The 12,735-nt window shown below is 35.3% G+C and overlaps 2 protein-coding genes across 2 annotated transcripts in view; both read right to left on the bottom strand.

Moving 5' to 3' along the window:
• The window catches only part of LOC110106641 (cyanate hydratase), a 21,255-nt gene extending 17,351 nt beyond the window's left edge, over nucleotides 1-3,904 (bottom strand). The window contains exon 1 of the mRNA XM_020836591.2: nucleotides 3,565-3,904. Coding sequence (XP_020692250.1) covers nucleotides 3,565-3,857 — 293 coding nt within the window. The 5' untranslated portion in view covers nucleotides 3,858-3,904. The remainder of the gene's footprint in view (nucleotides 1-3,564) is intronic.
• A 3,772-nt stretch (nucleotides 3,905-7,676) lies between these two features.
• LOC110106646 (cyclin-dependent kinase inhibitor 5) lies at nucleotides 7,677-10,932 on the bottom strand. The gene is made up of 3 exons (XM_020836597.2): nucleotides 10,311-10,932; nucleotides 8,179-8,382; nucleotides 7,677-8,084 (listed from the first exon to the last, which is right to left on the bottom strand). Exons 1-3 carry the CDS (start codon nucleotides 10,670-10,672, stop codon nucleotides 8,015-8,017), a joined length of 636 nt encoding a protein of 211 aa, XP_020692256.1. The 5' UTR covers nucleotides 10,673-10,932; the 3' UTR covers nucleotides 7,677-8,014.
• Nucleotides 10,933-12,735: the final 1,803 nt, after the last annotated feature.

Here is a 12,735-nt window from a genome sequence, read left to right as displayed (position 1 = left end):
ATTATAAATTTATATATTATATTAAAATTTTTAATTTGTTATAATGTATATTATAAGAATCTCATTTATTAAAATTATAATGAAATATAAAAATTAATTATAGTTAAATTATTAGATATTCATAAATATAATATAATTAACTAATATTTTATAAATTACAATTATATTATATTCATCATTTCAATTTAATTTAATTATATTGAGAGATAACTTATTAAAATTATATAATTTAAATTCTTAGAATTATATTATTTGATGTTAAATTCACATAATTATTCTATTAATGTTATAAATTTTTAATAATATTAGTATTTATTACATCATCCGGTTCGACCCCGGTTCGACCAGTCAAACCTTGAACCTCTCCTTCTTCAGGTTCTTTGTCCGGTCCGGTTTTCACAGCCTTGGGAAAAACTCTCCAAATCTCTAGTCGTAGTCTAGAGCCCAAAAGAAAAACCTAGATCTCCCAAATCACATTCAAAATCAAGATAACCCTAATTCCCCCCTCATCTCCCTAATTAAACATGAAAGGAGAGTTACAAAAGACCTAATTACCCCTTCTAATTCAAATTCTCCCTCCCATAATTTGAAATTGGCTTCAAGTGGGCCCCCTAGCTTTTCCGCCCTCCCCCTGTTTGCCTGGCTTCCGCCGGGAATAAACCTGGACCGGTCCAGCCGACTCAGGTGCCGGCCTAACAGAATCACCCAAATCAATACCCAATAGAGTAGCAAGAGATTAGAGCCCCTCAAAATATTAAAGGACATCTAATCCCAACTCGAGACGCCCAAGTTCATGGTAGATAGATGCATTATGCTAACCAACATAGTGCATCGTTAGCATTAGTCGCCTCAGCTGGAGATGCAAAATGAACCAGCTCTATATAAAACCTTATTAAACCCAAGTTTTAAAATTAGTCAGTCTCCTTATCAAAATGAACTAGCTTGACTGATACATGAGAGAGAAAGAAAAGGAAGGAGATATTCAATATTAAAGGACATCTAATCCCAATTCTACAAGGAGTTGCCAAAGTTTATAGTGGTCAGATGCATTATGCTAACTAGCATAGTGCATCCTAAGTATTATTAGGCCTCATCAAAGATGTGGACCATTCAAACTCCCTTGACAACCTTTTAAACTTAGTCTCATCTCCAATTTAGCAAAATATCAAAATCCAAAACGATATCTAACAAATCAGCAACAAGAGAGAGGCCCTCAATATTAGAGGATTTACAATTCCAAAGCCAAAAGCCACAGTGGTCAGATATTTTAGGCTAACTGGCATAGTGCTCAGCTTTGCAGGGATATTTCTTTGACAATGTATTTGCAGAAGACATTGAAGACAGATTAAGACAATTTTGTCAACAAAATCTAGTACCTTCTCAGAGTTATAAGTCTTGTTAATCCAATAACAAATTTGTTTAAGAATTTAAAGGCCTTTAAAATAATAAAATATATTAGAAAAATATGGGTCTTTCTCCTTGTGGATTAAGTCCCATCAATCTAATTGATTACCTCAACATGCAGCTATTAAGACAACACATCACATGTGGATCGGGGGATTTCTTATAGTTGGCGCTGCTGCACATGCAGCCATCTTTATGGTAAGAGACTACGATCCAACTACTCGATACAACGATCTATTAGATCGTGTCCTTAGACACCGTGATGCAATCATATCACATCTGAACTGGGCATGCATATTTCTAGGTTTTCACAGTTTTGGCTACTTCAATGAATCAAATATGTAAGAAATTATAAGTTCCATAAATATCAAATTTATCAGACTGGCATGAAGAAATTTAGCTCACTCAACTCATTTAGGCCAACGTCAAACTACAAAACCTACTAAGTTCAATCAGTTCAACTATCACCAAGCCATTAAGCCAAACATGTCTATTAGGGGATGAGAGACCAACAAACTCAAATCAACTATATTGGAATGAAGCCATTAAGTCCATTCAACCAAGTTGGGCCTTCCTCAAGCTGTAAGCCCCACTAAATCTAATGGACAAGCACAAAGCCACATATCTCCTAACCAAATCTATTGGACCAGTATGAAGTCACATGTTCATAACCAAGTTGGTGAAGAAACATCAAGCTCACAACTTGACTCAAATGAGTGGGTTTTGATTCATGAATCCACAAATCAGACAACTTAGGTGATTTTGAAGCCCCCTAAGTAAATCCAACTTCACCTAATACAAATGGCACTCTTTTAAAATGAACCAAACTTCAACCGATAACTAAAGCTTAATTCAAAGCTCCCTATATTAGGCAAACTATGAAAATGACATGAAGTCCTCTACTCCACGATTTAAGGGTGTGATTAAAGAACAAATACATCATAATCTATTTGGGATGAGATTTCAAAAATGATGTTCAAATTCAGAATTACAAATTTCCTCTCAAATATCATATCCAGATTTAAGAAAAAATTACATATGACCTCGAAAAATCATATTCTAAGTTAATTACTGTTAATTTCATATACAAAGTCTTATTAACAAGTGATACATCTCCCCAAAGGAAGGAAGTGATAACGATCGTCGTAGGCTCAATTTTTCCAAAGAAGATTAATTTGAATTTTGAAAATCAATTTTGAAAAGGTGGATGTGGACTCCAAATCCCCTACAAGCGCAAGCCCTCGTAGTTAATTACATTGTAGGAAACTAGAGTTTTCTATGAAAACTCTCGATTAAAATAATGACGAATTTTATTTAGAGATTCCAACGAGTGGATATCAAAGGAGATGAAATTGAGATTTCAAGTGGAATTGGAGCAAGATTGAGCACTTATTTTCATAGTCAAAGGGTGAGGGGTAAGAGGCACTTTGGGATTCTAAAACAATTCAGAAGTTTTCCGACCTTAGCTAAGTGTTGGGATTTAAATTTTGGATTGAAAGAAAGTTTAGTTTGAGTTGGTTGATTTCTTAGAGTTTTGAAAATCAATTTTGAAAAGGTGGATGTGTGTTCTAAATCTGCCACGAGCGCAAGCCCTCGTAGTTAATTACATCATAGAAAATCGGGGTCTCCTACAATTACTCTCGATTAAAATAATGACGAAAATTTTGTTTAGAAAATTTTTATGAGTGATATCAAAGGAGGTGAATTTGGAATTTGACCTTAGAGTGGATCGAATTTTGAACACTTATTTTCAGAGTCAAAAGAGGAGGGGTAGGAGACACTTTGAGATTCTGAAACAATTCAAAAGTGTCTTAACTTAAGCTAAGTGTTGGGATTTAAATTTAGATTGAGAAAATCTTTAATTTGAGTTGATTGTTTTATTAAAAATTTGATATTATATTCCGGGATGTCGGGTCTTATGGGATGAGACAAGACAGAGTTGCAAACCAGACTTTCTGACAATTACTTCTCATGCCTAAAGTAAAATACCAAACAAATAATCAAATACTTCATTAGAATCTAACAATATTAACATTTTCATGACAAATAGCTTTCAAGAGAAAGATGGGTAAGAACCGCAGTAGATACCTACTCTCGTATGAGCAAACAAAGTCCAAAGAACAAAAAACAATTTAGAAAAACCTCGAGAGATATACCTACCTATAGATAGCGGGTTCTTGGATGATGTTGGGGCGGTATGATCGGAAGGGCGGAACCATCATCTCCGATATAAGTTTACCAGTGAGGGTGGGGACGGCGGAACGGAGGGAAGCAACAGTTTCGCGCTTGAGCTGGGCTTGTCGCCGGAAGAGCTGGGCCACGTAGACGTTAGTCAGACCTGTTTCTGCCGCGATCTGCCTGAAGGTTTTCCCCGACATCTGCTTTGCTGAAGCCAGCGCCGCCACCACTGCACTCGGCGCCGTGGATCCGACGGCTTCCTCCATAGTTTCCATGCCGCCAACACTCGTCGGTGCCGAGTTTGATAAGAGTTGCTTTTGAAATCTTCTATATTATTTATTGGGCTGACTCTTGAGCCGACTCAACGAGAAAAATTAGCAAAAGGGTGTCAATTTGGGCTTAAATTGGTCCATCTGAACCAGAATCCGACCCGGGCTTAAATGGGTCAATCTGAACCTGACACGTTTAACTCAATGGGTTCATAATCTAAATCAGAACCCGACCCGGGCTAAACCACACCCGGGTCAACACGGCCCGCAAACCCATTAAAAAAATTCAAAAATGAATTTTTACTATTTTTAAGCAAATTATTGAAAATAAGAAACAATAAACAATCAAAGATTTAAAATGCAAAAGATCAATAAACAAAAAAAATTTAAATTTTATTCATAAATTCTTACAAGTTAAAACTTACAACTTACAAGTTAAAAAAAACATATTACAATTTATAAATAGTCAAATACAACTTAGCTAAACAAGAATAAAGCATAATCATCAATTGCAACAAATCCAAAAATTGTGCCCATTGCATAACTCCACATTACATGATTGCATAAAGGAGAGAAATTAATAGGCAAAAAAAGCAATTATTTTATTTATTTGTTAGTACCTTTGGTCTTAACGAACTTCCTCTAAAAAAATCAGCAAGTCAGCAGACATCATCACAACAAGCCAACATGGTGGAATGGTGGCTTATGAATTTATATTGTATAAACTAAATAACTAATAATCATAATAATAGTTGAAGTGCTTAACAACAACATTACATAATAGATTAACATAGTCAGCCAGTCAGCAACATCAAGCCCTAATCCAATTATCTATCAATGCAACATAGCAATGATAACACTGATAGCAATAAGCAGCTCATTTACGTTGTGACAGTCATTATAAGCATAACATGAAATATGTCAAGTTCCTGATCTCAAGTTCACAATGAAATCCTAATCAACATTTTAACCCCACCTCAGACTCTCAGTCATTATAAATTTATAAGAAAACCCTAATCGATTAATCCTCCATATACATATTTTAGAAATAATAGAATCACCAAATCGGTAACATCGAAAACGCTCAAACACCGAAAGTTGAAGCTAAAAAATTATTATAAAAAAGAACAAATCTTCCATCAAAAAATTAAATAGAAATCAGAAACACCGTCTGATCGTCCCACCGTCCACCGACAATCCAAAACAACAAGAGGTCAATAGTTATTAAAGATATTACCAACTGTCGCGATTGAGAAAGCCAAAAAGGACAAGGATTCGAGGAGAAATTCAGAAGTCGGGGGAACCACGAGATTTGAGAGGTCGAGAGAAGAAGATAGCAAGAGAACTCCACTGATACAATGCTCTTGAAAAGAGAGAGCGATGAGCACAAACCCTAAAACGAAATAAGACGGAAGAGACGAAGACACGAACAACTGAAGTGCTAAACTCGCCCTCTCAACTCGAAATATAACCATTAAATAGAGAGGTCGCGGGTTAGTCGGGTTGACGGGTTGACCCAAACCTAACCCTAAATATAAACTGGTCTAGAAATTAGACCATAATCCGACACGTTTATTTCACAGGTTGACCATAACCTTGATTTTTTTAGTCTGGTTCAGGTCGGGTTTTCGGGTCGTGCAGAAATTAACAGGACTAGTGCTGACATTGGACGGCTCCTTGAGATCAAATCAGAATGTGTCACGTCACTTTTTTTGCTCGATACCGCTTGATACTGAGTGATGTGATATATTTTTGTTGGTATCCGGACCGTCCGGTGTCCGCATAGAATAGTTTCTCCTCAAGCAGGGCTCCATAAAAGAGTGGATAAATTATTATGTGCGGACACCGGATGCGAACAAGAACGCATCACGTCAATTTTTCGCTCGGTATTGGTGTTGGGTACCGGATGACGTAGTACGTTCTTGTTAGTCTCTAGACCGTCCGGTGTCTGACCAGAATAATTTTTGAGTAGAGACGTGTCCGCGGACAAGCTACCACTTAGGTGTAAAAAAATTAAAAATCATTGAACTTATTTATTTTTACAAATAAAGCCAATATCTTTCTAAACTTTTAACAAAACTAACATATTTAATTATTTATTCCACCGGATCCGTCCTGTTAGGCATTTCTTTCAAGTGTGCCCTTTGGTTTGGACAACAACTTTAAAAAATGAGCTTTGTTAATATTTAAATTGTAGAAAGGAACATAATCTTAAAATTATTTAGAAAGGAGCAAACTTACCAAATAGTGCCGGGTCAGTTTTGGATTCGACAAGAACCCGATCCGTGACCCGAAATTGACACCCCTATCCCCAGTGACGGTGAGTGGCTTCGGCAGGTGTTTTTTGCTCGAGGGGATTTCGATCTGAATGATTCATATGAACCATTGGCTTTCTTATGGGATGCAACTCCCCTATACTTAATTCTACTTTCATAGAATCCTATTTTATCATTAATTATCTAATTTAAGCCTTAGTAAGCTATTGCTCGTTCTTCCTCTCTCGGATGAATTGAGATTTGCAGAGTGATATATGCGAACAAAATTTCAATATAAGGTCTGTTTATCTGCAAATGTTGAATGGTAAAAGAGAATTTCAACAACAACCTAAATTTAATACAAGGCAGTTGTTCCATTTATTGCAAAATGAACTGAGATTTTTTTTCTCTGTGTTTGAATGATTATAAATGTTTATTGTAAAATGAACCAAGATTTTTTTTTTCTTCTATGTTTTAAGGATTATAAATAAACTCACAAAATACTTTTAAGTCATGATCATAAATAATACGAACAATAGCACAGAATGATGGAAACAAAGTAATCGAGTGTCATGAAGAGGATTAAATTATTTTGTGCGGATGCCGAACGTCGTTTATAGACCAATCAGAATTTGCTCAGTACTGCAGCTCAATACTACTCGGTACCGCTGAAGTGACAGCTAGTTGATCTCCTAACGGCGTTCTGCATCCGGCCTCCGCACAAAATAATTTATCTTAGGTGGCGGCAAGTATAGAGCCGGGCTTTGTTAGGGATAACTTTTAGGAATTACCTTTTCACAATTTTAAAAAAATATTTTAAAAACTATAAGAAAACTACTCTGTTACTAAAAAAATTGCTTCAAAAATATTTTTGTGCATTCTATTACTAATAAATTTTTATTTAATCTCTTAATAAATTTTTTTAAGGAATACATAGAATGCACCAAAACTTTTGACACATTTAATAGAATGCACCAAAACATTTGACATATTCAATAAAATGCACCAAAATATTTGACACATCCTGAATGCGCCAAATATTTTGATGCATTCAATTGAATATGCGAAACTAAATGATAAATTTGCTACTATTTTAAATTTTATTTATTCCATGATCCTACTAATTTATTTTAATCATTGTGCTCCTTAAAATTTCACCCAACATGTTTTCAATGCATAGAACCAACCACTACTTTTCGAAAAAATATTGCATGCTGTGTCTGGACGCATCCAGAGGTCAATCCGGACGTGCCACGTCACCCAATGCACAATATATTGGATGACACACATCCGAATCAACCTCCGGACGCATTCGGACTCTGCACACAATAATCTCTCTCACTTTTGAGCCTATCTTTCCCTCTTTCAAGTGCTGAACTCCCCATTCATAAGCAAATATGAATAAAATATGAATAAAAAACTCCATTTTTCTATTCAGATGCAGACTATCCAAAAAGCTGAGAAAGTAACAATATAACTTCAAAAAGAACATTGAAACTCTCACCCACACAATCAAAGGAAAGCAGTGAAGGCCTCCATGTTCTGTTAAGCTTATCTTCACCTCTTCTCATATAATAAACTGGCAGATATTATTAACGATCAAAGTTTTATTTCCCAAAGAACATTCAAATACCAACAGTCAACAAGTTACAGAACCATGTCAAATACAAGAAAATTGGTTAGGAGATCCTAAATCTAAGTGTTAAAGACAGAGAAACATGGTCTGCATACTATATACACTGTTGGACTTGCATTTTTATCACAGGGAAATCCATTGATTCTTTACAATATAGTAATAAGGATCTTCATCTTCTTAATCACCATTGTGAAGTCAGGCTTCTATGGAAGAACCAGGACATAAAGATCAAAAGAGATTTTGCTTTGATGAAAGGATGGATCTTTTGAGTTCTAGGCGTCGAGCTTGACCCATTCATATCGACCAGGAAGAGGAAAATCATTCAGAGGATCAAAATTATACCTGCAAATACAGAATTAAGCACCAAACCATATTGTAAGTTTTATCAGAAACTAGCAACTGGAAAAACAGTAGCAATTCATTAAGGAATCTATACTTCTCCATGAATTTTATCTGTTGAAGACGCTCAGTCCCTGCAAAAAACTCTTCAATCTCATGGGCGCTGGGAATGTTCTGATCCATGACATTCTGTACACTGCGATTAAAGGCATTTGCGGGAGTTAGCCTGGTGCTGGAACCAGGAGTCCTTACAGTTTCAGAAGTTCTTATCAAACTGCAAGGAGTAGTTTCCCTTGCATTCCTGAAACAATCAGAGAACACATTAGAGATTCCAACTGGTTTCAAAATGAAGGAACAAAGTATCTGTGCAAACAAATAACAAATAGCATCCAAAACAAAGTCACATGAGCCAGTCAGAAGAAAATTTCCAGCCAGAAAAATCTGAACTAAAGGAGTACTTTGAGCACTTGATCACATAGGACAAAAATCTATATATAGGCCAAACATTCAATGGGCCAACACTGCAGGGAAATTATCACCATGTCTGTCTATCAAGCACCACAAGCTTCTCATAAGTCATAATAGTCAGAGGAAAAGCCATATAAGTTCACTTTTGGCTGCAATAACTCCAGATTCTTCACTACAGAAATGTTATCAGAACCACATATTGGCATATTATACACTCTTAGAAATGATCACTCTCTACTATCAATCATAAAGCAGCTTGATCAATCAGTGAGTTGTCATAAATAAAGAAGATACCCAACCTTATCACTTTAAGCCATGGTATAAGAGCATCTCCAACCTAACGCCAAACACAACTATGGCGTCGCTCGGTCGCTCGAGCCGAAACCCAATATTCGCATCGCACTGTTCACAAACGCGATTTTTCTGTCTCAACCGGATTTGCCGAAGAAACGCGCCAAGAGGAGAAAGGCGGTTATCCTTCGCAGAAGCCCATAAAATGGAGTCCGATTGGAGATGAATCACAATATTTTTGAGATTCACTGCATTTTGGAGTGAAAAATGGGATTTTTGGTTGGAGATGCTCTAAGTCAAAGATTACATAAACACCTGCAAACTGCAGTATGATGAAGGTCCCAAGAATTCACTGATGTAACTCATCTTGATCTGTTGATCGAGAACTTTGGCTACCAACCAAGACACCTTGGGTTCAAATCTTGCTTATGTGATGTGTGTGAGTTTACCTCAATAGGCCTAAATGTCCAAAAAAAAAATTTATACTCTCATCTAATAATCTATAAGAAAAACTGAACCATGACAATGATATGATCACATAAAATCAAATTATAAATACCCCTGGATTTGTATGAATTTCCATATCTGATATCTAAATCTTTCCATTTACATATATAAAATCTAATCTTTATATAAGATTAAAAAAATATCACTAAGATTAACTTATTTACATAAAAAAGTATATTTTTATGCTTATATTTGATGCCATTTTAGACACTACAGTGTTCTATCCTGCAAAAAATTGAAGCTCCAAAACTTCTTTTTTTTTCATATAGATTATTTCAAGCAGAAAAGCTTATGAACATGGATGTGAAAAAAAAAAAAAACTTGTGGAGAAACTGATAAAATAGCAACTGTTTTGAGCAGATGCTGATAATAAAGTTCCAGACATATCAAATATAGAAAAAGAACAACTGGACATAAATGACCTAAGGAGGAAGCCCCAGCTGTAGCATTGAGAAAAGAAGCTAAACAGCAAAGACAAATTTGCAGAAACTGGAAAGGTCATGTAAGCAATATCCATAAAAAAATGGCAAGTTCGAGTCATGTTAAAAAACTCATGGAACTACTTCGATTTTTTTTTAATAAAGGAAAAAAAAAAAATCAAAAGAAAACAATGAAAGATTCGGCCTTTAAGAAAATTAGATGGATGGAAACCAGATTTCTCACAAGATACGAGTAATTAAGGAACATTCATCGTTGTGTCATATAACCTAGAAAAGAAAACTGGCCGCTCAAGCTAAATGCAACAATCTAAACAGAAGATACCTCGGGTGAGAAGCCGAGGAATTTCGGAATTAAAGAAAAGTTTTTCAAAAAACAAAATCAAGCAGAAAAACGAGGAGCTAAAAGGGGCTGCAAATTTAAATTTACTTAACCTAGAAAACAATAATCAAAGGGAAAAAAAACCCTAGTTTCACAAAATCCATGGAAGAGGAGAATGAGCGAGAAACGAGAGAAAAAGCCTACCTATCCCTACAATCGAAATCCAAGACATTTTCCCCAAACGATGTCTCAACACCGCCGTCGGCTTCCGGCAAAGCCTCCACGTCAGCACAAATATTCGACTCCGAGGCTTCCCTCGGATTCAGGTTGATGGCGGGCTTCTCCAAGCGGTGGCTGCGGAGCTGAAGGTAGCAGGAGGAAGACGAAGACGATGACGAATTATCGACGGAAGACGAGGACGAGGACGAGGACGAGGACGACTGTTTCTGGTGGCGCTGAAGCGCGAGGGTTCTTGCCCTGGTACGCACCCCTATAGACGACTGGGCGGAGACCTCCATAACAGCTACTTCTCCGGCCAGCTTCGCTTTCCTCATGTACTTGCCCATTATATATGGCAAGAGTACATGCAAGATGGAGTTTTTCGGCTGGAAGAAGATGAAATGGGCAAAACCAACTAACCAAGCAGGGAAAGGGAGATGGAGAAGACTCCAGGCGGCGGAAAGAGAGCAAAGATAAAAGTAGAAATTTTTTCTCCAATGAGGCAAAAGAGAGTCGAACAGGTCAAGGAGGAGAAGAAGAACCCACACGCGCGACACAGAGAGAAAGAAAAGAAAGAGAGCGAGCGCGAAAGCAGGAAGAGAAAGTAAAGAGCTGGTTCAGTGCATCAAAAGTATTTAGAGATGAGTTTGGTGTCCGCGAATGGGATTTTTTTTTTTTTTGAAAATTATGGGATATTATTCGCTGCGCTCAATCTAAAGCCATCGAGATTGGTAGCAGCTAATTAATGAGTGCAAAAATTAATTAATGACTGCCATAAATTTAATTAGAGGAGTATACTTACTTTAAAAATGAAGTTTTTTTTAATATGAATAATTAACAAGAAAATGAGATATCTAAGTTCTAATAAAAACTTTGTAAAATAAAACAAGAGTAATCAATATATTTATTTGAAACATTTCACATAATTTTTAGTTTAATTACAATAAATATTTTTTATTTTATAAAAAAATTAATTTTATTTTTTATGTCAAATAAGATGTATATATTTATGTTTATTGGATTATTTGTTTAGAATGTTCATGAACGAATTTGTTTATAAAAAAATATATTTTATGAGCTCATTTATTTATGAGCGGGCTTATTTGGCAGCTTGAAAACACTTGCCAAAGTTGTTTGTGAATGAGCTTATTGGTAGCTAAAAAACTTTCTATATTTATATGTTCATGAACAAAATTTAGGTAATTGTTTATTTGAATGTTTGATAAGGCTCATTTGTTAAGCTAATGAATATCTTTAAAATAAAGTTCCTTAATATCTTTATAAGGCTCGCTTATTTAAAGCTCAGACCTTTACTAGTTTACGTAATATTGATGTTTGAGCTATGTATGAGTTATTAATTTAGCACCTTATTTATGATGTATCAATGCAATTCATTTGCATCATATGTCATTCTCAGCAGCACGTTAAATATAGATGGTCTTAGACTCGTAAGTTAGGTAAAAAATTGTTGAAGGTTGATGTTCCCATAAGTTGAGATTCGAAGAGAGTTAGTGAATAGAAACATGGTGAATTTTAGGTGTTAGGTCTAAGCACTTGTAATATGATTATTAGCCGCTAGAAGCCAAAGATTTTTAGGGTACAATATTTAACAACTTACGATAGGGAGCACTGATATTAGGTTAAACTTAGGGTGTTTAGTCATGTAAATCAAGCTTAAATGCAAGCCCAAACTTAAATGGGGAAGTCATATTAAGGCTTTGTTTGGGACAATTTTTTACCACCATGTTTTTGTTGCTTTCAAAAAAACTTTGTACTAAAAATCTGCTTTATAAAGTAGTTAGATGGAAAGCTGTCGCAAATGAAACATAAGTTATACCTAGTGACATACCATGCTAAGCACTAAAGGCAAATTGTGCAAATTAAATCCAAATTATTTCATCCATGATAATCAAATATGAGCTATCCAAATATCTTTCAAGGTGTTACAAACAATTTTGTTATGAAGATATTTTGTAAAGATGAAATTTGTTCATAGATCTTATTTTATTTAAACATAAATAAACCTACTCAAATTCTTCTCATCCATTTAGACACTTCATCAACTAATTAAAATCAATTGTGTGAAGCATAAATGATCAACATTCAAAGCATTGTAATCATTCTAATGTATGACTCAAACAAATTACTAAGAGCCAACTTAAAAATAAAATGCACATTTATCAATAGAATCAATGGTTCGATTAACAAAAAATTGATAATATTTTTTTATGCGAACTACACAAGAAAGATCAATGGGAACCATAAAGGGGATTTAACCGCTGTAAAGGAGCTGCTGCCAAAAATAATAGCTAATACAACAGTTTCATGAGCGATGTGAAAACCGTTTGCAGCGATAGCAAATACAACGGTTCTTAGACCGCTGCAGTTACTTTTGTGGGTGTTTAAATAA

The sequence above is a fragment of the Dendrobium catenatum genome, unplaced genomic scaffold, assembly GCF_001605985.2.
Source record: "Dendrobium catenatum unplaced genomic scaffold, ASM160598v2 fragScaff_scaffold_998, whole genome shotgun sequence".
NCBI lineage: Eukaryota > Viridiplantae > Streptophyta > Magnoliopsida > Asparagales > Orchidaceae > Dendrobium > Dendrobium catenatum.
This window is presented reverse-complemented; position numbering and strand designations above follow the sequence as displayed.